General features: G+C 46.4%; 1 protein-coding gene across 2 annotated transcripts; it reads right to left on the bottom strand.

Annotated features, from left to right (window-relative positions):
* On the bottom strand, positions 1 to 26,723 carry DCAF7 (DDB1 and CUL4 associated factor 7). 2 transcript variants are annotated; one of them, XM_030843439.3, is made up of 8 exons: positions 26,383 to 26,723; positions 17,357 to 17,413; positions 12,592 to 12,750; positions 11,781 to 11,892; positions 11,044 to 11,162; positions 8,170 to 8,379; positions 7,148 to 7,265; positions 1 to 4,947 (listed from the first exon to the last, which is right to left on the bottom strand). In XM_030843439.3, exons 1-8 carry the CDS (start codon positions 26,518 to 26,520, stop codon positions 4,775 to 4,777), a joined length of 1,086 nt encoding a protein of 361 aa, XP_030699299.1. In that variant the 5' UTR covers positions 26,521 to 26,723; the 3' UTR covers positions 1 to 4,774. The 2 variants fall into 2 exon arrangements, with proteins under 2 accessions (XP_030699299.1, XP_030699300.1); XM_030843440.2 differs by lacking the exon at positions 17,357 to 17,413 and having other exon boundaries at positions 26,383 to 26,721.

A 26,723-nucleotide genomic window follows, 5' to 3' on the forward strand; every position in this document is an offset into this window, starting at 1 on the left:
TTCAGTCAATCTATACATGTTCAAGTTTTATTACAAAGTATGATGGGCAGAAAATACGGTACTTCTTATACAGGAGGCTGAACAGAATGAAAGGGTGAAAATTAGGTTTAATATATTCAGAAAGCAAGAAATAAAATCATAGATAACACTCCACTTTCAGGTGCCTTTGAAGTAGCCTTCAATGGAGATTTACCATCATGGTTTCACAGCACAGTGTTAAAAAATTTTTTACAAGCCCTGTGTATAATCAATCCTGTGAAAATGTTTTTTTAAAAAAATGGTTACAGTACAGTTCTGCAAGGGGCAGCTTCCTCTCCACCTGACCATGGGATGCCACAAAACCTATAATGTAGAGGAAAAGTTTAAATATATAACAGGAAATTAAGTTCAGACACACTAGGCTAAAGGAGACAGAAATGGATTGGCTAGCGCTTAACACTTCAGAGAACAAGGAATCTCCATTTTCTCTACATAGAGATTTGTACAATCATGCTACAAATTCACGCTCGGGGGAGGAAGGATGGAAAGTCACTGAAAGAGGGGTCATCAAATACACAGGAACCATATCAAATGATCCATATTCGACTCAAGCAAGTCAAAGCTTCAGCTCCACGAGTTTCATAACACACTGTATTACCACAATCAACCCAAGGTGAGAACATTCTTTCAAATAGCAGGTATCACAAGTTCTTATTCACTGGGTTTTCCCAAAGGCCAGTACTTGTAAGTTTTCCAGCTCTTACACAGACTGCCAGTATCCTCCTTCCTCTTGAGTTTATACTTTGATTAGCTTATCTGTTTCTGGCTTGATACACCAGTCCAAGCCTCTTGGAAAGGCACCTGCATGTTTCTACACTTAAAAAATCACATCTAGGAAGTAGCCTGAGAGGAGCTGGCCCATCCCATGTGGTCACACATTTAACTCTGACCACTAGCAGCAATGACAACGGTGGGAAAAGAGGACGAGGCTCTGCAACACTGAGTAGCTGGCCCAGCCAGTGCAGGGATGGCAGTTCTTGGAGAGCCTGGCCCAGGGTTCACAGTGACTGCTCAGCTCAGCTTTCCTCCCAGGGAAAACCCAACTTCAGTGCCAAGCTGACCCTCCCTCCTCATCCTGGAGCACAGACAGGAAAGGGAAGAGGCTGCTTTGGGGCTTCTACTTTACTGGTCTCCCTTCTCCCAAGTCAGGCAGTCAAAGGAGCTGGGGACAGTGGAGGGAAGTTACTAGGCTGGCCTCCCGTGGTTGGCAGACCCTGCAGCTCCTACATACCTTACAGCCTAGGAATTCAAGGCCCAGGTTGCAGCAGGGAGGAAGTTCTACAGTGGAGAGGCAGTGGGAAGGTAAAGAGGAAGAGAAAAGACAAAAGGGAGGGGGGGAAGTCAGCATGACTGTTTACAACCTCTGCTTCTTCTCTCTACAAACCTACAACCAAGAAGAGCCATTGTCTGGAATGATCGAGGGACTCCCACTCCTGCAAGTTTCTACCACCAAACGACACTAGGGCTGAACTGCAGCAGGAAGGGGTCCCCCTGTCCCCCTGTCCCCAGTTACCCCACATCACAGGCACCTGATGAACAGTCCAGGAAGGCTGACACAGGCCGAGAGCACAGTCTCACTCCACAGCCACATGACGGTCTGAATGCTTCCCCAGCTCAGACCTTTACTGCCCTCTAATATTTTCTCCTTTGCTACCACTGCTTTTCCCCCACACCCTAAATCTCCTCCTAAAATTTCAGACACACCTGCCATCAAAAACTCATCGGAGTCTTAATGTTTTCTGTTTCTTAACCAGTTCTCTGAGAGCCGATCCTGGTTCTGATAAGAAATTCTCACCTGGCTATCAAGTTTCTTCCCTCTTCAAGTCCTCATCTTTCAGCCTGGCTCCTCCCTGGAAAGAGAGGCTTCTGACTCTCCTGGGTGTAAACAACTCGAACTCTTGAAGGACCTGGATCCACTCACCAGCTCTCTGATGGGGAACCTGAGGCCTCATCTATTCAGCAGCCCCCTCCCCTCAGAGCAGACAAGGAAAACAAAGGCGGCTGCGGCTCTGGGGGCCAGAAGCATGTCAAAGGGCCACAGCCCAGAGAGCCAGAGCCCAGAGGTGCTGCCGCAGCCTTTCCAGTGCAGTCCCGGCAGTGGCTCTTCTCATGTTCAAGGAGTGCAGAGACAGAGCCTCCCAACCTATTCTCGCTGGCTGGCAATCTGAGAACCTAAACACATTAAACAAACACTTGCTTTTGAAACTACAACAGATCTCTGCTTCCTGTGGCGTGGCTGACTAAGAGGCTTTCTAAATCCTGAGACTACAGAAATCCCCTCCTCAGCCATGAGGCCATCTGGCCCATGGCATAAAGGGAGAGTGAGGGAGCCGGGACTTCAAAATCCCAGCATGCCAGCTACTGTGTGTCTGTGTCTGCTTGGGGGGACTGGGGAGTCTCACCTGGGCCCAAGTGGGATGTTGAAAGGAAGAGGACCAGACCACACTGCAGGGCCTAAGGAGGGTGACAGGGCTGGGAGTCTGCAGGGCAAGGAAAAAAAACATTCAAAGTTGTTGTTTTCCACAGTAAATAGCAACTTTATCCAAATATATCCCTATTCTTATTAACAAATTTTTTTTCTCCAGATTATTTTCAAGTTAGAGTGGATAAATATTCTCAGCACTCAGACCACAAAAGTGGAGATCAGGAAAGGAATCTTAACCGAGAGCTCAGTGTAGTTAAGCCCTGCCCCAGCAGGACCAGCCCCCTCTACCACTAGACCTTCATTTCAGACCCTTTTCCACAGGAAGGAACTGACAGCCTCCTAGAGCAAGTGACACTCAATTTATACTTGCTACCCTTGAGGGAAGGACCCTGGAACCATCAAACACAATAACAAGCAGAGGAGTGTTCTGACCAAGAACTGTTCGCTTTACATCTCCAAATGATGCAGTGCAAATCTGGTGGTAAGTGCAGGAGAGATGACCTCAAGCAGACGGCCAGCCAAAGAGCCTCAAAATCAGAACAATGTATAAAGGGAGAAGGGGAAATAACCTGACTAAAAAGAAGAGCCTTTTTCTTTGGGCCAAGCCCCCGTGTATTAAAGCAAAGAGCTATGACTTTGGGGATACAAATACATCTGCTTCTGAAAAGTAGGACTCAACCAAGAGAGTTTAAGTGTGCAGAAGGACAAAGCTAACTGCTTTGTTTCTCAAAAGCAGATGAGAACTGGACAAAACCATTGGCCTCAAGGTCTGCTTCTCTCCTACTCTCGGACGCTCAACTCAGAGGGTCTCAGAAACCTTCCGGCACTTGGCAGAGCGTGGCAAACTCCCCCCGCCACCCCGCGCCGACTCTGAGCACGTCCCCAACTCTGCCTGCCCAAGGATTCACCTACCACCAGAATCACACACAAGCCCCCTCCACGGAACTCGCTCATATAACGGACACAGACACCCACAGCCTACAATCCAGTACTGCTCAGAACCTAAGCTGGGGTCAGGGTGGCTGACAGGGGTTCGTGGAGTTCTGAACTGGCTGACCCTGGGTCTCTGAAGCTTTTCTTGCTCTCTATATAACTGATGGCCTGGGATCACCACAGCCTATTGGTCCACCCTTTGCAAGAGCTGACAGTCTCCCACACTCTAAAGGAGATCCTGCTCAGGCTAGATGCTCAGACTGTGCACCTGTCAAGCAGGGCTCTCTCACCTCAGAGCACTCTATCCAAAGAGTGGCCAATATACTGCCACTCACAGTAAACTGAACAAACAGAGATACTGAAGTTCACCTTATACTTCATTCTTGCCTATCATTCAAGACATGAAAGAGACGGGCCGGGGGCTTATATCTGGAGGGAAAAACAGACTCTCAAACTAGGTACTGGAAACATGCTCTAAGCTCAGCTTTCCTGCCACTGCTCCCCTCAGTCAGGCGCCCCAATCAGCCTGGCTAGCTCAGAGCTAACACGTGCCCAAGAGGTCCTGGGGGGCTGGACAGGGGTACTTCCGGGAGTTAACAGAAGGAGTCCCATGTCTGTTTCGGAGCTCAGAATGCCCTTGAGAAGAGCCAGGCTGAGCAAAGGTGTGAGAGCTGGCTGACTTCAGAGCACCGAGGCGGTTTGGGACTCCAGGTCAGGTATGTTCCGCTCAGGCAGTGATTCAAGAAGGCAAACTGCTCATGGGGTCAAGGACCTGGGGCCAGACCCAGGCAGGGAGGGAAGAGAGGAAGGTGCTAACAGGGAGGGCTATGAGACAAAGGAAGAGACCAGGGAGTAAAATTCTTTTCGTAAAAAAATTAGCCTGATAGATAAAAAATATACAAAGTTGAAGTTTGTTAAAGACATTGATAACAGGAGGAAAGACAACTTTGAACTGGCGTTTGTTCCCACCTAAGTGCTCACATGGACACGGACACAGATCGCTGCCTCGGGCAGCAGCAGACAGAGACGTCTGGGACGGATGAATACAAACAGAGCCGGTGCCCACAGTGCTCATTAACACAACGGCTGACAAACAAATATACAGAAATTTTTAATTGAGGAACCAAAGGACATGAGGAAAAGAGAGAAAATCTTAAAACTCAGCCTTGGGCTGAGGAGGCGCCACACGGCACTGAGTCCGGCCCAGAGAGCAGTGGGGCGACTGGCCGGGAACTCCTAGAGCAGCTTCTGGGAACAGTGGGTGCAAAGCAACGAAAGACGTACTGGCCACCGGAAACATGTTTCTTCTTACTTTGGGGGTGGGACAGAGGCGGGAAACACACAAGCCCCTGCCTCGTGGGCACGGCGCCACCGACACTACACTCTGAGTATCTCCAGGCAGTTGTTGTAGCAGATGGCAATCCAGTCGGGCTGAGTCGACGCCCACTGCACGTTGTTGATCTCTCCCTCGGCTGTGTAGGCCAGGATAGGGTCCTCGATGGCCCGAGGCATTTGCTGGATGTCCCAGATGAGGGCCTGATGGTCATCCGCTATGGACACAGAGAGCAAGCGAGCAAGGTCACAACTCAGGCAGTGAGGACCATGACCCCTGCACCTGAGCGGGGATCGCAGTTTACAAAGCATTCATTCACCAAAACCCCAGTGAGGGAGGTTTTACTGCAAGCCCCCATTTTATAAATGAGGAAATGTTAAGGCACATGCCCCGAACCACAGAGCTATGCAGCAGTGAGTGGCAGAGCCCGGACGCAAAGCAAGGCCGCTGCCTCTGACCCATTCACCACAGCAGAGCTGGGATGGCGGAAGGGACTTGGATGGGCACCTCATCTCATCTGGGGCAGGCATCAGGAAAGGAAGAAGGGATGGGATAAAAACGATCCCCAAACATGTCATTTTCAGCCACTTAAAGTACTTGAGTGATTAAAGATCCCTCTCTGACGATTCAATTATTTAATGGGATTCTTTTCCCTCCATCTTATGGACATTTATACATCAATGAGGTGTTATACAGATAATGAGATACAGTGTTGTGGGGACATGTGCCCAAGAAAAGGGCCCTGGGAAATACCAGAAAGAAGGAAAGCACCTTAAAAAGACAGATAAGCACATGAAAAGTACCTGGAAAGAAATATATCAAAATGAGACCAGTGGTACCATTAGGACCGCAAGGTAATGAGTTATGTTTACTTTTCTCTAGTTCCTAAGTGATGTGTAATGTGGTGGTCATGTTACTTTTACGATCAAAATAATAAGTTCTTAATTTAAGAGAGGAAAAAAAGGGCAATGACCTTCCACACCACAGTGTCCCCTAGTCCCATCACCCATCCCGACGTGAAAGCCTGTCTCTCTCCTGAATAAACTAAACCCTCAGAGGCCGCACAACCTGGGCATGGGTGAGAGACACCCTTCCCAGGACTATCTGCATCAAGAGATCTGGGAAGTCGTTTTAAACACTCGGCACCTCTAAAGCAGTAAGTGCCTTTTCCTCAACCTCAACTGAGCACGCTCTTCAGCACCAGCTCCTGCCACTGGAAGGACACAGGGTGGGTGCGGCACCCAGGGCAGCAGCAGGTCTGCAAAGGCGGCCACTGGGAGCCGAAGGTGGGCTTCTGCTGGGTGGGCTGATACTGTTCTCCTTTCTTTCTTTTTGCTCCTCCTGCCCTTCCCTAGCCACACTCCTGGGAAAAAGCGGGCAAGAGTGAAGAAGTCAGGCCACAACATGAGGCACGCAGGACGGCGTTGGGCCTCAACTGCTCCACAAGGAGACAGACAGGCATGAGCAGAGGGCCCCAAACAGGAAGAGCTTCATGCCTTTCGAACTCATGCTAAAATGGCAGAAACCCACCAAACTACATCGCTCCTCTGGCTCCATAATGAACAAGGAAATGAGGATGCTACTGATTTGTGAGGAGGGGAAAAGTATGTTAGGAGGAAACCCAAGGCTCTGAAAAAGATAAGGAGCACAGCATTATGGGGCTAGAGTGGAATCCTGTCTGTAAAACAAAGGGACAGGTATTCATATGGGAGGGATGTGTACACATGGATCCACCTAAAAGGGTCTGGAAGGAGACATACCGACCGTCGTGAGTGGTGCCACCTAAACAAAGTGGGGCTGAAGTAGAAATGGGAAAGGAAGCAGAGAAGATGACGTTCACCTTCCTTTTTTTTACATCTCTGTATTGTTGAATTTTTAATAGCAGGCATTGTTTCTAGAATACAAGCACACTGACGGCCAGCATATTTTTAAGGGGTACTCTTTTGGGTCTGGCAAATGGAGAGATGGGAACTACACGTCACACACCACGGACCCGGGCAGGCTGTGCAGGCCCTTCCATGCACCCAGAACTCAGGGCAGGGGGCATGTGCTTTTGGTATCTCCCAGGCGACAGGCCCAAAGAGCCAGTTACATCCAAGAGAGACTGCGCCCTCCTTCATGCTCCTGGATGAGTCCTCTGTGCCGACCTAGATTTCAGAGGCGCACAGTAGTTGGTACAAGCCTATAACGGGTACACGATGTAAGTAGTATACAGATGCTCTGACATCACTGAGGGTACAAAATCATCTGGAAATCCGGACTGCTTCAATTTCACAAGCATAGGGAGGCTCTCAATGGAGTTACTCTGTGTAAACCTCTCAAACTATCCTTGGAATACACTAAGGATTACAATTCTAAGGAGACAAGAGGAAGATCTCCTTACCGCTCCCTCCCCATCGCCCCCTGCCAGTAATTACCTGCAGTACAGATGTGGCAGGATGAATGTGGGGCCCAAGCAATGCCATTGACACATGCTCGGTGGTTGTTTAACCTGGCGACAGGCGTGCAGGGAACTCGAACGTCCAGAATCACTACCTGCAGAAATAACAAGGAAGAGGCCCAGAAACTTCAGGGTGTGACAGAAAAAAACAAGACACTACACAAGAGAGAGAAAAAAAAATTGTTTAACTTGTTCATTTGTAGATTTAAAGACCCTTAGAGACAGAGGGTCTCGGCACAGCTAGTTTCTAGTCTGTGTCATAAGCAGCTCAGGGCCTTTAGGCTGCAGGGGAGAAGGCAGAGCAAGTAACATGAATTTGAATAATCCACCAAGTCCTATTAGGTGCATGTGCTAAGGATTCTGTGCGTGCTCAGCTGGGCAGCATGGAAGCCCTCTCCCCAACCCCTGCAGCAAAAGTTGAAAGGTAAGCAGCCCAAGGTACTGGTTTCATCAAAATAAAATTCATCACTGCATCATCTCCACCCACGGTCTACTGCTTTTATCAAATAACAGGCTACAGAGTTGCCACTTCCACATCTGTTCACTAAGGCTGGCAGAATCTGTCCAGACTACAGAGGGGAAAACTGCCTGTTTCTTTACTCGGCACCATAAGCACAGGAGATTTGGTTTACTCTTTAGATACTGCTTTTCTTGGCTCCGACTCCAACTCTCCAAGTAGTAAAAGTTCTTAACTCACAGCCCTTGTTCTAGATCAGGTTTTCTCAGTTTCAGCACTCCTGACATTTCGGGTCGGATAATTCTGTGCTGTGAGGAGTGGTCCTGTGCACCACAGGACGTGCAGCAGCATCCCTGGCCTCCACCCACTAGACACCAGTAGCACTGCCCCTCCCCCTCCCACCCCGAAGGTCTCCAGATATTTCCAAAAATCCTCTGAGGAGACAATGGCGACCAGTTGCAAACCATTCTTCTAGATACAGTAAGTACGCAGAGCCGGAGCTGAGTGGCAGGGCCTATGTTAGCCTCAAGCGGGGCTCTCACCTCCATTCCGTCCATGGCCATGGTGGCCAGGTAGTTGGGGTCCTGCTTGTTCCAGCAGAGGCGAAGCAGTGGGTGATGCTGTGGGTCTTCGTAAATGATGGTGCTGTGCTCTAGATGACGGAGGTCAAACATCCGCACCGAGCCATCAGCACCCACAGAGGCAAACATGTCCCTGCCGCCTCCGGCCCGGCTAAATGCAATATCATAGACCTGTTGGTGAATAAGAAGCGTCAGTCGGATTCAGCTCTGTTACCACCCTTTCCTGTAACAGGGAAATCTGCTATCCCTAGTTCATCCAAACCCTTGTTCATGACCCAGAAGGAGGTAAACAAAGCCAAACAGTGCCTGTGAGGACTGGGACCTGAGAGTGCTAACATCAGTGACTTTCCAAAGAGTGAAGGTCATTCTGCTCTGGAAACTGGCTGGCTTCTTCTCACTTCCTGCTTTCCAAGGATTCTTCCGCCACCTCCCGTGATAAAACAAACAGCACATACCCTGCTGACCAGCAGAGCACAAGTAGCTCGGAGCAAGTATTCTGTAGGCTTGGACAGGCTCAGTGAAGCGAGAGCCAGTGGCTGTCTCCTGCCACCCTGTTACAAGATGGAGACATTTATTTCCTGGGCCTTCGTGGTTTCATTTGTGTGTGATCAGAGGCAAATCCATGAGCACATTAAGGCCAAGATCATCGATTTGCTGGGTGGAAGCAGCCACGGTTCTGCTGAGAAACCTGGACCTGAGATTCATTTGCGAGAAAGAAGTAACAGAGTTTTGAATCTCGGGAGGCTCAGGTGTTCCTATACTTACGGAGAGGCTTAATACCGCTCTCTTGTCCTAGGACACGCTATCTCTTCTCCTAGTTGGTTTGTACTCATAAGTGAATCAATTTAGGTTTTGAATCATTGTTTTCTGCACTTATTACTTGCTACAAACATTGCACTCTGCTAATGTCTATGAGAAAACAGAGGCAGAGAGCAACAGAGAGCCAGACAAGCGGAGAGAGAGAATCTGAAAAAGGAAAACAAAATGCCAAACAAAACCTATCTTCTGGGGCCAAGGGCAAAGACAGCTGACTTCTGGGGAGACATGCGTGGAATCCCTCACTCAGGACCGTGACTCCAGCCTTCTGGAGGTTCTACCTGCTAAGGGACACTGGCAAACAAGCATCTGTTTCTATTCAACCTCGTAACTTCCTTTTCCTCTGGCTGACTATGAAGAAATTACACTTCTCTTTCTGTAGTAGGAATTAGGAGTGGTTCAATGGGGCACTGGGCTGGTCATCACAAGGAGGCCTGACAGATCAAGGCTCTGTCCAACACCGACCAGCTACCTTAGGGCTGGGCTGTGTTTATCCATATGTGCACCCAGGGTTGGCTCCCAGTAACTCGCAGGGACAGGGACACCATGGCAGCACCACTAAGCAGTAAGGTTCTCACAGGCAATATGGCCGAGTGTGTAAAGCTCAGCTCTGACTGCTTCTTCTTCTGTGCTCCACCAGTGTATTTCATCATAAGCCAAGGGAGGGAAATAACTCCCAGATATATGCTACCCTCCTCTGCACCAATCCGCCAGCAGCAACGAGAACCTCCTGGCAAGTCTTTACTTCAACAGAGAGAGGTGGGCTGAGAAAAATCTAAGGTGCCAGGAGGCGTCATGTTCCTCTCAGAACAACCACCCTTCGATTCATTTCTTCGAGGCCGGGGTGCTGGCCCAGGGCCCGTTGGCTGTTGAGATCGCTGCTCCCATTGTCTACACTGCACTACCTCACTGCAGCTCCGGTGTGGCTTCTCAGCTTTACCATCATCTGTGTAAGCAATCTCCTCATTAAATCCCCTCAGTTTAAATATTTAAAGTAGCTCTAGGTTTCTGGGTTGGACCCTGACAGAGGACAGCAGGCTAAGCTGTCACAGAACCAAAATGCGGCAACCTGCTCCACTTGATGCCCAGAGGGCTCCCAGAACCTCCTTATACCGATCTTCTCGGCAGGACAAACTCTTCCCTCGCCCCTTGGCTTATGGCAGCCAAGTCCAGCAGATTTGTAACAGATCTTACCGTTGGGAGCACAGAAAGCCAAAGAACAACCTCTCACTAAGAATGATAATCTAGTCACCAGCTTTCCATTCTGTGGACAACCTCAAGTTTCTCACCTCATGTCAAGGCATCCTTTTTATTGGTACAGATACTAATAATCTTCACTGTGCAGGGTACGATAGAAAAGAAAACACTACCCACAGGAAACGTCCTATAATTTTTCTGGTAGAGGACCAGCATGCAGCGGCTCTGGCAGTTAAAGATTTATGACCACTTTACAAAATCACTCAGAAGAACGCTTTGTTAACACAATTACAGATAGCTTCCTTTGGCTCTTCCAATAAACACAGGAGAAACATCACCATCAAAATAAACCATATTCAATTCCAAATAGTCTTAAAGTATAAGCATTAAGTGAACATACTAGAATTTCATAAAACAAGTTTAGAGAAAAATTAATGATTTAGTTTTGTCTGCCAGGAAATATTCCCTCTTCTTGCCTCCCTGCTCCCAAAAAAGTAAATATATTTCAAGATAAGTGTTACTCTAAGATTATTTTTTAATCACATTCAGTCCAAGTTTGTCTATAAGAGATCTCATTATTAAAACCCAATAATCTCTGGCACAAGAAGAAAAACAACAGACTACAGAATGTTTACACCAGCCAAAAAAAAAATACACTCATTTACAACAGTGCTGTTTTCCACTGTTCTGACACATTACTATTTTCAATTTAAACAAGACGACGTCAGCATTATGATTTTCCATGTCATTTGCAAAACAGGGAGAGAACAGCCTGCCTTCACGCTGAAGGCATAGAAAGCAGCTGCGCACCAGCATCAGTACCTCTTTGTCATGGGCAATCAGCTGGGTCTTCACATGGCCGGACACAAGATTCACTCGCCCCAACACCTGCCCGGTCTCCAGCCCCCATATGGTACACGTCGTGTCAATGCTGGAGGTACCTGGAAACAACCAGTGCAAGTCAGCAGCTGACGGGGGTGAAGTTCCCACGCCAGCTTCTCTCCTTGTCCCTATTCATCTATTCAGCCCAAGAGACAACGCACTACAAACACTTCTTGAGTACAGGGATGGAGACCCCAAAAGAGTCACGTGGGCTTCCCTGGTGGTGCAGTGGTTGAGAGTCCGCCTGCCGATGCAAGGGACGTGAGTTCGTGCCCCGGTCCAGGAAGATCCCATATGCCGCGGAGCGGCTGGGCCCGTGAACCACGGCCGCTGGACCTGTGTGTCCGGAGCCTGTGCTCCGCAACGGGAGAGGCCACAGTGGTGAGAGGCCCACGTACCGCAAAAAGAAAAAAAAAAAAAAAAAAGAGTCACGTACTCCATCCTCACCCCAGGGCCTTGGACTCTGCCTGGAGAGACAAGACATGCACACGTGGGAAGCTCAATTCCACGGGAGGAATTAATAACCACATTCCATATTTAGCCTCTTCCCCACTCGGCCCCATTTTAGGATGTTGCACGGACCTCAGGGCCCTGGTTAAAAACTGGCCCAGTGTTATATCTGAGAAAATGTATCTTTGCTTCTTCACACTGGAATACACCCTCCCTCACTCCCTTACCTAAAAGATAAGGATCCACCTCATTCCAGTCAAAGGAGGTCAGAGGAGCACAGAAATCCGAGTTCTTGTTATTGTTTAGCAAACATTCCAGCCTGGTCTCTGTTTCACCAACCTGAAGGAACAATAATCTTTAAAAACTCAGCCAGTCTTATCTTCACAAAAAATCTTTAAAGCCTCTTTTAGTCCATATTTTAGTAAATTTAAGACGTGGGGGACATTTTTATCATAGAGTAATAAAAACCAGAGGAACTACTTGAATGCTACTTCTTTCCAAGCTTTCTCCTCTGCCCAGCTTTGTTTCCCAAATTTTCACCCCCAAATTCTTCTAGACAAGAAGTCTTCTCACTCTGCCCAAACCGGGGCATCTGTACCCTGCCTGGCTGGACGCCACACCTCCAGCTACAGGAGAGGCCATGGTGACGGCTCGGCAGAGGGGAGGGGAGGCTCCAGGATCCACTCCCATGCTGCACTAGAAGCAGCGGCCTGGATTTTGTTTAATTTACTCAAAAATATCCTGGCTGTAAATAGAATAAGAGGCCGCCGGTGTCCCCACCCCTGCAGAAGGCCTTCGTGCTTACATCACGGTCACTGAGCCTTGAGCTTCCAGGCCGACTGCAGTCGGCAGCAGGACTTGAAGGAATCTTGGCTGGACTCACTAGGAAATCTGCTGAGCCAAACAAGCTCAGTCCAGATCCGCTCCCACCTGTTCTCCCGGCTGCAGTGATCTGGCCTCCAGCCCCGGCCTGTTCTCCGTGCGTCCACGCTGCTGCGAGCAGCTGACTCTGCGGAGGCCCATCAAGCACCTGCTTACCCTCCACACGCGGAGATAGTCGCCACTCGTCGCCAGCAGGTCTGGATAGACGCCTTTTGTGTCAGGGATCCACATGAGCTTTGTGGTGGGGTACGGATGGTCGAAGGTGTTCCGGCAAATAAACTCCGAACTCTCTTCGTCTAAACCAACAAGCTGGACCTGTAACACAGCAGAATCCAGCCACGTAAACATCTGCTTCTCGGGAGTTGCACCAAATACACCAGACCCCTGTCAGTGACAGCCGTCCTGACGCTGTACTACTCTTCACTGCAGAGGCAAGAACTAAGAGAGAGAGGGCATCTAGTCCAACGGGCCTGCTGCTCAGACGAGGAAACCCAGCCTTGGAGGGGTTGAGTTACACTGAAGACTGCAGAGCTAGTCAGAGGCAGAGACAAAATCTGAATACAGGTTTTCTGACTCCAACTCCTGCCCTCTTGATCCAACACCCTAGAGCTGTGTTAACTGCCCAGCTGGTTACCTTCCCCCACAAGCCGAGGCACTTGACAACGTGCAGCCGTGGTTTTAGTGACCCCACGACTAGAAGTGCTGTGGACATTTAGTGACAGCCAACAAAGGAACGTCTCACCTAAAAAGGCAATCGTAGGGGCTTCCTTGGTGGTGCAGTGGTTGGGAATCCACCTGCCAATGCAGAGGACACGGGTTCGAGCCCTGGTCCAGGAAGATCCCACATGCTGCGGAACTACTAAGTCTGTGAGCCACAACTACTGAGCCTGCACTCTAGAGCCTGTGAGCCACAACTACTGAAGCCCACGCGCCTAGAGCCCACGCTCCGCAACGAGAAGCCACCGAAATGAGAAGCCCGCTCCCCTCAACCAGAGAAAGGCCATGCGCATCAACGAAGACCCAACACAGCCAAAAATAAAAATAAATAAAATTTATGTTAACAAAAAAGGCAATCATCCACAAACCGCCTCCTCCTCTAGCCCCCCAACCTCGCCCCCACTGGCTGGTAATATGCTGACACAGAAGGGTGTGCCAAACAAGCATTCGGGAGCCCAAACCACTGTAACTGGCAAAAAAGCGGGTACTGTTGATGAGAAAGTCCCAGCTGGTCTGGCCACCTTTTCTTTGAGTCAGTTTTGGACCAATATTGACTTCCATCCTTTGCTGTCCAACTCAATCTGGCTCAGTAGGAAATGCCACCTGCTATACATTTGCTTATGAACTTCCACCAGCTGGAAGATGGAATGGTAGGGAGGATAAACGAGAGGATAGGCACTAACCATATAGCAGAAAGAATTCCTTCCACTCCTGTCTTGCTGACTCCAGTCTCAGATACCAGTATCTTCCTATCTTTTTTTTGTTTAAACAATTTTATTTAGGTACAATTGCATACAATAAAATTCACTCACTTTAGGTGTACAGTATCACTGAATAATATTGCATTATGTGGGGGCTTCCCTGGTGGCGCAGTGGTTGACAGTTCGCCTGTCAATGCAGGGGACACGGGTTCCTGCCCCGGTCCGGGAAGATCCCACATGCTGCAGAGCGGCTGGGGCCGTGAGCCATGTCCGCTGAGCCTGCGCGTCCGGAGCCTGCGTGTCCGGAGCCTGTGCTCCGCAACAGGAGAGGCCACAACAGTGAGAGGCCCGCGCAAAAAATAAATAAATAAAATTTTAAAAGGTGTACGGTGGGCTTCCCTGGTGGCGCAGTGGTTGAGAGTCCACCTGCCGATGCAGGGGATGCGGGTTCGTGCCCTGGTCCAGGAAGATCCCACATGCCGCGGAGCGGCTGGGCCCGTGAGCCATGGCCGCTGAGCCTGCGCGTCCGGAGCCTGTGCTCGGCAACGGGAGAGGCCACGGCAGTGAGAGGCCCGCGTACCGCAAAAAAAAAAAAAAAAAAAGTGTATGGAAAGGTTCTGAGGAGGCATAGAAACGGAAGGCATCCCCAGCAAGTGGGGCAGAGTTACTAACTAGATGGCCCACTTGGCGGGCAGCAAGAGGAACCAACGGAGAGAGCCCCGCAGAGGAGGCTGATGAAACATGCCTAGGGCAGGCTCCAGAGCCCTGACAGCAAACTGAAAACAGAGGTGGGTTTTCCCCCGTGAAGGCGTCTGAGAGGCAGCGGTAGGACTGTGAGACCGTGGAGGTATGAGCATGGGGCCTGGTAATGCTGGGCGGGACTGACTGGATCCAGGAAGAGGCTGGAGGCGGGGAGCTCAGCCTGGAGACCCACAGGGGAACAGGTGGGAAAGGTTAAGGGCCTGTGGTGACCGGTAGTGAGAATGGCAAGGGATAACCCGAGATGGCCACAAGAAGGATTTTGACAGAATGAACCGTTCTTATGGAATTAAAAAGTTGACATTCTGACCTTTGCAGAAAACAAAATGTAAAGGAAGATTCTAGATGGAACAGGGAAAATTGGCATCAGGCTTGGTGGGGGAAGGAGGAGAAAATAGATGAGAAGGTAGATTTTGTGGCTCACTGGGCAGAATAACGCGTAAGCCTCTCATATAGATTCTGAGCCAGATATTGCATTCATCTATTTATTCAAATATTTACCTAGTGGTTATTAGGTGCCAAGCCCTAAGTGCTGGGGATGTGGCAGCAAGCACAAAATCCCTCTTTCTAGCCATGCAGGTAAGGCTAAACTAGAAGGGGAAAATGCTGCTACTGCTAAAAGTTGCTTTCCAGCCATTGGAGGCTTCTCTGCAAACCTCAAAATATCAGCTCCCATGAGCACGTGCCACTTAGGATCCACTTAAGCAGGCATTCAAAGCTTTCGCTAGCCTACCTTATCTTCCACTTTCATTTATCTAGTCAGTGCTTCCCATCCCTCTCCTTACACTGCCCTCACTTATAAAATCCTCATACCTCCTTCCGTTGATCCAAATCCTGCCCAGTATTAATAAAGAACGGTGGCATCAGCCTTCCAGGCCTCCTTACTTACCACTTGCTAGTTGTAGGACCTTGGACATGTTACTTAACTTTGCTAAACCTGTTTCCAATCTGTAAAGTGAGGATATTCACAGTACCTACACCTCACAGAGTTGTATGTAACACCTTTTGTTTGTAAACTGTTCAGTATGATGCCTTCCTCAGTGTATGAGCTTTTAATATTCTTACACCTCATCTCCTTCATAAACCATCTGCAGTCTTCCCAGCACAGTGGTCTCTCAGTACTTATCTATTCCATCCATTTGGTGACTAATCCCACACTGCCTCATGAAAGCACCTGCATGACTGTCTTATGCTATTTCTCTTAGTAAATGCCTTAAAAACAGGGCCTGTAGGGGCTTCCCTGGTGGTCCAGTGGTTAAGGGTCCGCCTTCCAATGCGGGGGACGCAGGTTCGATCCCTGGTCAGGAATCTAAGATCCCACATGCCGCGGGGCAACTGAGCCCGTGTGCCGTGACCACTGAGCCTGCACGTTCTGGAGCCTACATACCACAACTAGAGAAGCCCGTGATGAAGAGCCCGTGTGCCACAACCGGTACCCGACACAGCCAAATAAATAAATAAACATTAAAAAAATAAAAAATTAAACCTACACACCATTGTAAAGCAATTATACCCCAATAAAGATGTTAAAAAAATAAAAATTTAAAAAATTAAAAAAATTAAAAATTAAAAAAAAACAGGGCCTGTGTCTTACTCCTGCTTGTACTGCCAACAGCAATGGTTTTCAAATCTGGCAACCAGATTTACCTAGAGTGCTTTACACATTCCTGGGCTCCCCACCGTTAGCCCAAGATTCTGATTCAACAAGTGTCAAGTGGGGCCCAGGAGTCTATATTCTTAAGACCCTCCCTGGTGATCTGATTCAGCAAGGTTTGACAACCTCTGCACAACAGTACCTAACCTAGGGAAGAAGCCAGGAAATGGCTGGGATCTTTCCTGATCTTCCCAAAGACTTCATGTGTTTGCACAGACTCGTGTTTCATCCTTGGCCTAACTCGCTTTAGCTCTTCTGCTCCAAATTGCCAACCAAGTACTGAAAGGAATAACACTTTGCTTTCACTGTTATTCAACTGTTGTTCATATATGCAGATGTTAAAAATTTAATGAAAGAGAATGTAAGTTCTCTTGAATATTCATATAATACAGAATGAAGTGGTAAAGTCTCCCATTAACTTCACCCTCAATTCTACTTAGTGACTCTCAAACCAGTTTGATATGAACTACTTTCCAAATGTTTTTCCAAACAAAACACCAAAAAAACCCCCAGATAAGTTTGGACCATAAAATGTATTCTGTAACTTGCTCTTAACAACATCTTGGAAGATCTCACGTCCGTACAAATAGCTCTACCTCATTCTTCCACAGCAGACTGTGGTAAGCACACCATAATTTAACTATTCATAGTTACTGTGGTTATAGCCCATTGTTTTGCTATTATAAACAATGCTCTGTACATATATGTGTAAAGGCTTTTATTGGTCAGATTGCTAAAAGTGTAACTGCTGCATCACATTTTAGATGTTAATACCACAGGAACTATGAGATAATAAATGTGTGTTGTTTTAAGCTAAAAAAAAAGTCACAGATTCTGTCCAGCAGCCTTTGAAAAGGCTGCTTCCATTTACACTTTCATTAACAGTATATGAGGGTGCCAATTTCCCCATACCTTTGAAAACACTGAAAATAATCTTTTAACATTTTTGTTAATCTGAGAGACGAAAAATGGCATTTTACTACTGAAGGTGAGCATATTTATTATTTTTACTTCTGAATAATAATTTTTAAAATGAGTGCTTATAATGGACCAAGTATAAGCATTACACTTACTGCTTTACATGCAATACCTCATTTAATCCTCTCAACATCTCCATGAGGTAGGTACTCTTATTCTTCCCACTTTCCTAAGAGATGGAGTAAAAGAGATGTTAAGTATCTTGCCCAGGATCACAAAGGTTATCACTTCCCCATACTATCAGCAACACTAGAAGCAGTAACTTAATTTTTATAAATTTGAAAGGGAAAAGTAACATCACAGGGTCGATTCTCATTCCCCTTAACTACCTGAGGTTGAGTATCTTTTCCTGTTTATTGATCACTTGCATTTTCTCTTCTACAAACTGGCTATTTATACTCTGTTCATTTTTCTATCACACTAAGTAAATTAGCTCCTACTGGCTGTCATGTTTTGAAAATATTTTTCGTTGTCCTATCATCTGTCTTTTGACTTTGTCCACAGGATATCTTTTCACATAGAAATGTTTTATTTGTATGTACAGTTGACCCTTGCACAAGGTGGGGGGTTAATGCACGTATAATTTAGTATCTGAGTCCTCTGCATCTTTGGATTCAACCAACCATGGACCCTGTGTAGTACTTAATTGAAAAATATCCACTTATAAGTGGACCTGTGCAGTTTAAACCCGTACTGTTCAAGGGTCAACTGCACTATAGCCTGTCAATCTTTTCCTTAGTTGACTCTGGATTTAATGATTGGCTTAAAGATCACCTTCTCTGCGCACCCTCCACTGCCCCAGTACAAATTTCATAGTCAATTTTCTTTTACTGTGTTTGGGGGACTGTTCTTTACTTGATCTGGAATTGATTTTCATATATGACGTGAATTAGGGGGCTCTAAATTTTTCTGCCGTACAATTTATTTTTTTCCCCAGTGAGTTAAAGTTCTATCTTATCAATAACTACATTTCTATATATACTTAGTTCTGCTTTGGAACGTTGTGTGTGATTGCACCAACTATATGTGGTATTGGCTGTAACTATACCAATTCCAGTATGTTTACTCTGATCTGGTAGGCAAGTGTTACCCTCTCTGTTTTCAAAACATCTTTTCCCTTTTTTTTTTTTGGACATCAGTATACATTTATTTTTAAGACTCTGGAGACAAATAGTATTCCAGTTCTAGCCTCGCATTTACCTTCTATGTCACTTTGGGGAGTTACTTAGCACATCTGGGCCTCAGCTTCCTCATCTTCCCATAAGTTCTGATATGTATTATTTTTACCAATCAGCTGGTTTCCCTTAAGAAAAATTTTTTTCTTAATACATGGCCAATTTTTATAAATTATCTTTTTAAAAAGTGCATTCTATTCCCCATATAAATCTTATATACTCAAGTATATTTGCAGGTATTCACAGTAGCACAATCTGTAATAGCTGCAGATTTGCAGACACTGCTCCATGCCTTCTATCATCAACTGTGGCTAGCCTGACTTTTCCTTCCCCTCTTCAAGAGGATGTGATCATTTTGCCTGAATATCCAAAGATTCTTTCTTCACCCTAGGAAAATGTAGACACTTTCCTAGGAAAGTTTTCAGTGCCAATTGTTTTGTGTCCATTTCTCTTGAGATATAGTTTGAACTCATTACTTCAAACCTTTATTCTATAAAGTCTTCTTTAACGACATATTTGAGTTTTTGTGTTTCATTTCTTTGGTCTTCTTCAGAGACACCAATTATACCTAAGTTAGACATTCTTTATTTTCTGCATCTATTACAGACTTTCTAATTGTTCATTTCCACTTCATTTTCTCAATCTGTCTTCCCTATCTTTCACTGTTTTCAGCAGTTTGTATTCATTTTAATTCTCTTTCTAATGTGGCTTTTAGGTCTGTGATAATTTTTGTTTTCTCTTCCACTTTTTTCCTGGGCTGCACCTGCTGGTGGTCCCATTTTCTCTTGTCACCATGCCTATTTTACCTGATCTCCTGTATCTCCACCTGGAGTTCTTTATTTTCTTAAGTTCTTTGAATTCATGGTGGCCATTAATTTTCAACTAAGGTGAAAACAATTTTCTAGTGTAGATACTTTACCTTCCATTTGTTTCCCATTTTTTTCCCCTCCTTTCTTATAGTATCTCTCTATTGCTACTATGCTGGTTCCTGAATGAGGCAAGTTCTTTCTAGATGATCTGAAGGAAGTTCCTATGGGAGAGAGGTCAGGGCCATGTTCCAAGTTAGCATAAATACATGAGGCTTTTGCATCTTCCCAACCAACAGAGATGAAGAGCTGTCAAGCTGCTCACAATTCAATCTCTTCCAACCTGCCTCATCTAGTGCTTCTAGAGACGATGGCATGTCTCCATGTCTCCTTATACAGCTTAGCTTCCCTCTCATCCAAGGTGTCAAGTGCGGTCTAGAGAAGCTCCTGCTGCCTTCTGTGCACCCTCTTCTCACTGTCCCAAACAAAAGATTGTTGGTTTTGCCCATCAAAATCCTATCCTGGAGAACTGTGCTCTTCTGAGTTTGAATCTGCAGCCACAGACATCCTTTCTCAGCATCTTCCTATACCCATTTGATTTTCATTATACTGCCATCCTTCCTCACTTACTGTGGGAGCGTAAGGAAAAAGTATGTCTTTAATCATCTTGTCAACATTTAGGTTACCCCTCTGCCTTTTCTTTCCTCCATAGTCTTCCCTGTCCTCCTGTTAAACTTCTTCTATCTCCCACCTCCACTGCCTTTCTGCAACTATTGTTTCACAATGCTTTACCCCAACATGTGAAACAAATGCCCCCTAGAAAGAAAAGACTGTGAAATAAGATCATTTTTACTTATTTTTAAACTGTGGATATTACTATGTCAGATATCTCCTAAGGAGCAGATATAAAACATAAAATATTTATTCCTTGGAGGCATGACCACACCTTCACTTTCAATTACTTTCATGAACAACATAAATTACTATTCACATTACTCATACCTTGTATTTTTTAAAATTTAAAAGCTGCTGTGTTTATCTTGTTACTATGCTCCTCGAGGGAGGAGACTGTGTATCCCGCTTTAACTACATGCAGTGCTAGTACCAGAACATGAAGGTGAATGCATATGAATATGTGTGCACATATATGTAATTAATAATAATAATAAAAAAACCCGGGGCTTCCCTGGTGGTGCAGTGGTTGCGAGTCCGCCTGCCGATGCAGGGGACACGCGTTCGTGCCCCGGTCCGGGAAGATCCCACCTGCCGCGTAACAGCTAGGCCCGTGAGCCATGGCCACTGAGCCTGCACATCCAGAGCCTGTGCTCCGCAACGGGAGAGGCCACAACAGTGAGAGGCCCGCGTACCGCAAAAAAAAAAACCAAGTTATCTAAACCAGTAATACCACTCTTGACAGTAGAACATTTCCCCACAATTGTTAATATAACCAAAATCAGCTAAGGCAAAATTCTGACAGAATAAACCAGCTTTTCTTGGTCTTTTCCATTTGTCCTCCTTTCAAGCCTGTTCCTGACTGATTATTGTTGATCAACATCTGCAGAGAGGTCCTGCCTTGTCAAACTCTGAGATGAACTCTGGCACAGCACCCCTTCAGCTCCTGGCTCTGAGGCTAATCAATCAGCTCTGGCATCACAGCCCCAGGCAGGCCAGACTACCTACAGAACACAGATTCACTCCTTGTTCAAATCACAGCATCTCCAGTAAGTCTGTGTGAACCAGGTTAGGGCAAAAAACAATATAGCAGAAGTTTATTCAGTGGTCTCATGGAGGAATTAGTCCCCTCACTGTCTAGAAAAAAGAAAGGAGGAAGTTAAAACCAGAAGAGTTTTATATTTTAAATTCCCCTGCTGACACTCTTGGCAAGGACTGATGGAGCACTGCAAAATTTTAAATATCTATCAAAAATACTTATGTGTATTAAAACACTTTCTCTTTACTGCTACCAATCTCAAATCTGCTAAGAAAGGATACAGAAGGTTACCAAGTATCATCGCTGTGCCTAAAACACATAAATATTTGTTGAATTAATGAACAAATGAATGAGAATCCTGAAAGGCTGCCAGAAATACTGAGAAATGAAAACTTATATGCCAGGGTCAAAACCATTATGTGCCAAATACGCAGTGGTTGGGGGTCCGCCTGCTGATGCAGGGGACACGGGTTCATGCCCCGGTCCGGGAGGATCCTGTGTGCCGCGGGGCGGCTGGGACCGTGGGCCATGGCCGCTGGGCTTGCGCGTCCGGAGCCTGTGCTCCGTGGCAGGAGAGGCCACAGCAGGGAGAGGCCCGCGTACCGCAGGAAAAAAAAACAAAAAAAAAACCATTACGTGCCAAATAGATAAAGTAATTCTACATTAAAGATCTCATAGGAATCAACACAGGCTGACAAAGCAAGCATTCATCCCATGTGCATTTCAAGTACAAGGTAGTCTTACTCAGATTCACTACCAGTATTCTTCAAAAAGCATCAGGTATACCTATGATTTCTCTCCTCAGAACCTCAAAAAATGTTTTCTAGATGCCAAATCTTAACGCACATATGGTCAGCTAGTTAAATATTAGGGCAAAATAAATCCCAATCACGCTGTCAATTCTATTCAAAACCAACCCTGAAACATGCAACTAAGTGGAATAGAAGCCCAGGAACTGCTACCCATCTTTCCCCATAAAACAAGGGAAATACCACTCGTCTAAAGATGACAGATATTGTCAAAACTCAGGAGAAATACCAGAGTTCTTTTTTTTTTTTTTTTTAATTTATTTTGGGCTGTACTGGGTCTTCGTTTCTGTGTGAGGGCTTTCTCTAGTTGTGGCAAGCGGGGGCCACTCTTCATCGCGATGCACGGGTCTCTCACTATTGTGGCCTCTCTTGTTTCGGAGCACAGGCTCCAGACCCACAGGCTCAGTAGTTGTGGCTCACGGGCCTAGTTGCTCCTCGGCATGCGGGATCTTCCCAGACCAGGGCTCGAACCCGTGTCCCCTGCATTAGCAGGCAGATTCTCAACCACTGTGCCACCAGGGAAGCCCCAGAGTTCTTATATCAGAGTTACTGTGTCTAATCCAGGTAGAACAAGAGAAAATGGGCTTAAACTAGCATATTACACTACTTGGAGTCCGACAACAAGAAGCTTCTACACCACAAAATGGGTTTGGTTGAAAGAAACCAAGAGAATTTTTTCCCCTGGGTCTTTAAAAGGCAAAGGAATGAACATAATGACCTTTTGAGGTACCTTTCTGACCTAAGGTCCTGATTTTTCTCTGGAAAATACAAAAGTCAAATTTACCTAACACCCATATAATGCTCCTTGATTATATTTCGATTACAGATAGAGTAGTGATGATGTTTAAGTAATAATAGCTAACATTTCTAAATTGCTTACTATGTGCCAGGCAGAGTTCCTAACTCCATTACATATATTAACTCATTTAATCTTATTACTCTCATTTTACAGATGAGGAAACTGAGGCACAGAGTTTCATTTGCTTAAGGCCATACAAAACTGGTAAGTGGCAGGGCTGAGATCTCAACCCAGACTACCTCAAAGAGGCTATTTGGTAATTGAGCTTTTTTCATGGGATGGAATCAATATTTAGGCACATGCAGATGCAAAAAGAAGGATTCCTGTCTCTGGTCAGGAGATGCCAAGGTAACTCCAGGGTAATGGTCTTAGAGCACCACCTGGACCACCTGTGTCTGAATCACCTGGGTGTCTGTTAACTAGTGAAGCCTGAGAATGTATAAGTCCCTCAAAGGATTCTTATACACAAGCTAAAATTTAGAAAACCATTCTCCAACACCAGTGTTGCTCTATCCCCAAGCAGAGACCACAAAAAAACAACATCAAACACAATTACCAATAGTAGGACTCTTTATTCCAGGTGTAGTTGATAGAACCTAGTTTACTCCACAACAATTCCCAAATTTATTCGGATGATGGAACACCTGGAAGTCAAGTTGTTCTTGAAATGCTAAGAGATTTAATTCTACCGAACTACAAATAATTTTACTACAGGAAAATGTGATGACATGAATACAAAATTTTTCTTAAATTATAATCACGTTTTCTTAATGTCTCACAGTAAAAAAAGATGACCGTTTCTAGGCTTTTTCATCAATGTTAATTTGCTGTGTCAATTTATTTTGTCCTCTACTGGCAATTACTATTGACAGCAAACAGGAACCAAAGGTCTGAGAATTTCAACCAATAATTTTAAAATTCCTCTAAAATATGAAGTCTGGCACCTCCATGTCCAGGTTTCTCTGAAACTGAGCCTGATAATCACTGTGTTAAAGTGAGATTTATTGCCCGCCAGCCCCTAAGCACAGATCCTCTACAGCAGGGTTTCTTACCTTGAGGTCCATGAACTTGAGGCGGAAAATCACATTTACATTTTCACAAACCTCTAGCTAAAATTTATCATCTCCTTCCATTACAAATGGAGGCAGCTACTCACCATGGCATCAAGATCTGTGATTTGTTACCAATAAAAATCACTGATTTTTTCATATCACATCAAAGTGAACATCTTGAAATGTTGTTTACCCTCATCCCTACTTCAAGATTAATGATTATAATGGATGATGTAATTTAATGAGTTAACTTAATTAAAAGTACAGATTATCACTTTTTTTTGTTTTTTGTTTTTTGCAGTACGCGGGCCTCTCACTGTTGTGGCCTCTCCCATTGCAGAGCAACAGGCTCCGGACGCGCAGGCTCAGCGTGTCCCCTGCATCGGCAGGCGGACTCGCAACCACTGCGCCACCAGGGAAGCCCCCAGATTATCACTTTTTAAAAAATGTTTTTAATAACTATACCTCAGGGCTTCCTATAATCTGGGGATGCGGGTTCGTGCCCCGGTCCGGGAGGATTCCGCATGCCGCGGAGCGGCTGCGCTCGTGAGCCATGGCCGCTGAGCCTGCGCGTCCGGAGCCTGTTGCTCCGCAACGGGAGAGGCCACAACAGTGAGAGGCCCGCGTACCGCAAAAAACAAAAAAAACGAAAAACAAACAAACAAACAAAAAATAACTATAGCTCAATATGATTGGTTTCCTTTGTAATCCTATGTATTTTATGCATTTGAAAACAGAATTATGAACAGAGATCTACTGGCTTCAAACTGCCAAAGGTGTCCATGACAGACAGACAGACACACACACACACACACACACACACACACACACGCACGCACACACACACAAGTTAAGAACTCTGACCTAGATAGGTGAGGGCACAAAAACAGTAGGCAAGACACTGCACTGCCTACATCATGCAAGTGAACTGAGACAGAGGTAACCGCTTAACCTATTACTCCTGGGATCATCAGACCACGCGGCCTGTGTGCCTGTGGCACAAAGAAGGGGCTCCACATGGTTACTAAATGAAAGGACAAACTTTGGGGTAGAGTCCCTGCAACGGAGGTTTGACACCAATTACTCCACTGATTCCCCCAGCAGCCTAACTGTGGCTCAGTTTCTCCTCTCTTAGAAATGGGACTACTGCTTACCCAAATCGACCCTGGAAGAACTTGCAAGGAAAAAAAATCTATCTGTGTGAAAAGATTCAAGCCCTTTGAAAGATATATTTTACTTTTCTTCCCCTTTTAAACATGTATCCTTAAACAACAGTTCTAATGTTCTTAATTTTACTAGTTCAGTTTACACATCAGGGCCTTGAATTCCATTCCCAGCTCTGCCGTCCACTATGGGCCATAAAGAAGAAAGAGGCACCAGAGAAAAGAAAATAAAGCTATGTCTTGTCAGGACTCTCTGCTTTCTGTGGGCAATGGGTGGACTCCAAGATCAGTGCATACTCCCCAAGATTTGTTTGTAAATTGTGTATGTGTGATGTCTGGGTAATGAAAGTCCATCGTTTTCATCACTTTCTCAAAGGGGATTCCAAAATAGTTAAGACCTAACTCTAGAGAAACAGATGTGCTCCTGAAAAACTGTCAACAAAATTACAATGTTCAAATGTTTTTTACAGGACCTTTATGTGTAAAAAGAACTTTCCTACAACAAATTGTGGGTCAGAAATAATAAAACTGACCTGTGCAGTGCCCCACAGCTGGTCCGTGGACCAGACAGGACCCAACCCAAGAGCACCTGGCTTTCTTCCCTGCCCCATGCCTGTCACCATCCAACACTTTATTCTTCTTAAGTCACGGTGTTCATGGTGTTAAGCAGGTGTACAGGCTTTCAACACCGCTAGGCACGGCTCTCCGTTGCTCTGATCACTATCAATCACGTTTACTCTAATACAATAAATGGAAGAGATTAAGGAATAAAGGAAAGAAAACTCTTCCCACTAACTTATTCAACAACTTTCAAAAATAAATTTATGCTTCACTGCCAGCTTAAAGCTTCCTCCTACTACCCGTGCTTCTATGAAGGATTCTCAAATTGTGGATGTCCAGAAAGACTTACTACTCAAGATTACATATCTGTATTAGCACGAAAGATGCCAAGAAAAAAATACGGCAAGTATCATCCTTCTCTGTTCGGAAAACAATGGCGGGATTACAGCCATTGGCCAAGATTTCCAAAAAGAGGGTCTCTTTGAAGAGGATGAATATGAGGCAGCAATAGCAATGGCAATCCCGGCAAAGGGCTGGGGGAATCCAGGAAGAGTACCTGGGGGTGGATGTAGGGGGCTGGGAAGCCTGCGTAGTAAACAGTCCTAATAGCGATCTAGCGTGGCCAGGAGTGACCACCGAGGCGCCAGCATTTTCTTCACAGCCACCATTCCCTCATCCTTCTTCCGCCCCCTAACTGAAGCAATGCGGCAGGAGCGGAAGGGATAGGAGTGATAAATGGCATAGCTTTGGGGTGTAAACCTGGGTTTGAGACCTGTTTCCGTCACGAAATAGCTGTGTGACTCGGGCAAGTCACAACACGGTGCCTCAGTTTTCCCATCAGTAAAATGAGAGTAACTACACTCCTGACTACCCAGGAATGCTGCAAGGATTAAATGCGATAATGAGAGCGAAACTGTCTGCACAGGGCCAGACACAGAGGAACCGCTCCGTGGCGCTAGGGCAAGTCCGCGGGAGGGTCCTGGGGTCTGGGCTCCGGCCCGGAAAGGGCGCCCCCGGGGCCCGCTCCCCGCCAGCCGGGTTCCGAGCCCCTGCCCGGCCCACCTTGTTGTTGTACTCCTCCACGAAGCTGCCCAGCGCCAGGCGAAAGCGCTTGTCGGGCCGCACGCTCCAGTTCATGGCGTAGACGGTCCAGGGCGCTTCATACTTGTAGATCTCCTTCCGTTTGCCGTGCAGGGACATGGTGGCGGCGGCGGGGCCGCAGTGCGGACCGGGACGGCAGCGGGCTGCTGAGGGCGGGGGCGCCAATCGGGAAGGGAGCCTGGCCTGGAACCCAGGGGTCCGAAGGGAGGCGGGGCGGGGGCGGGCAAGGACGGCCTAGCCCGGAAGAGGACCCGCAGCGAGAGACAACGAGGGCCGAGCCCAACTCTCAGTTTCAAACCTGC

The sequence above is a fragment of the Globicephala melas genome, chromosome 20 (assembly GCF_963455315.2).
Source record: "Globicephala melas chromosome 20, mGloMel1.2, whole genome shotgun sequence".
Lineage (NCBI taxonomy): Eukaryota > Metazoa > Chordata > Mammalia > Artiodactyla > Delphinidae > Globicephala > Globicephala melas.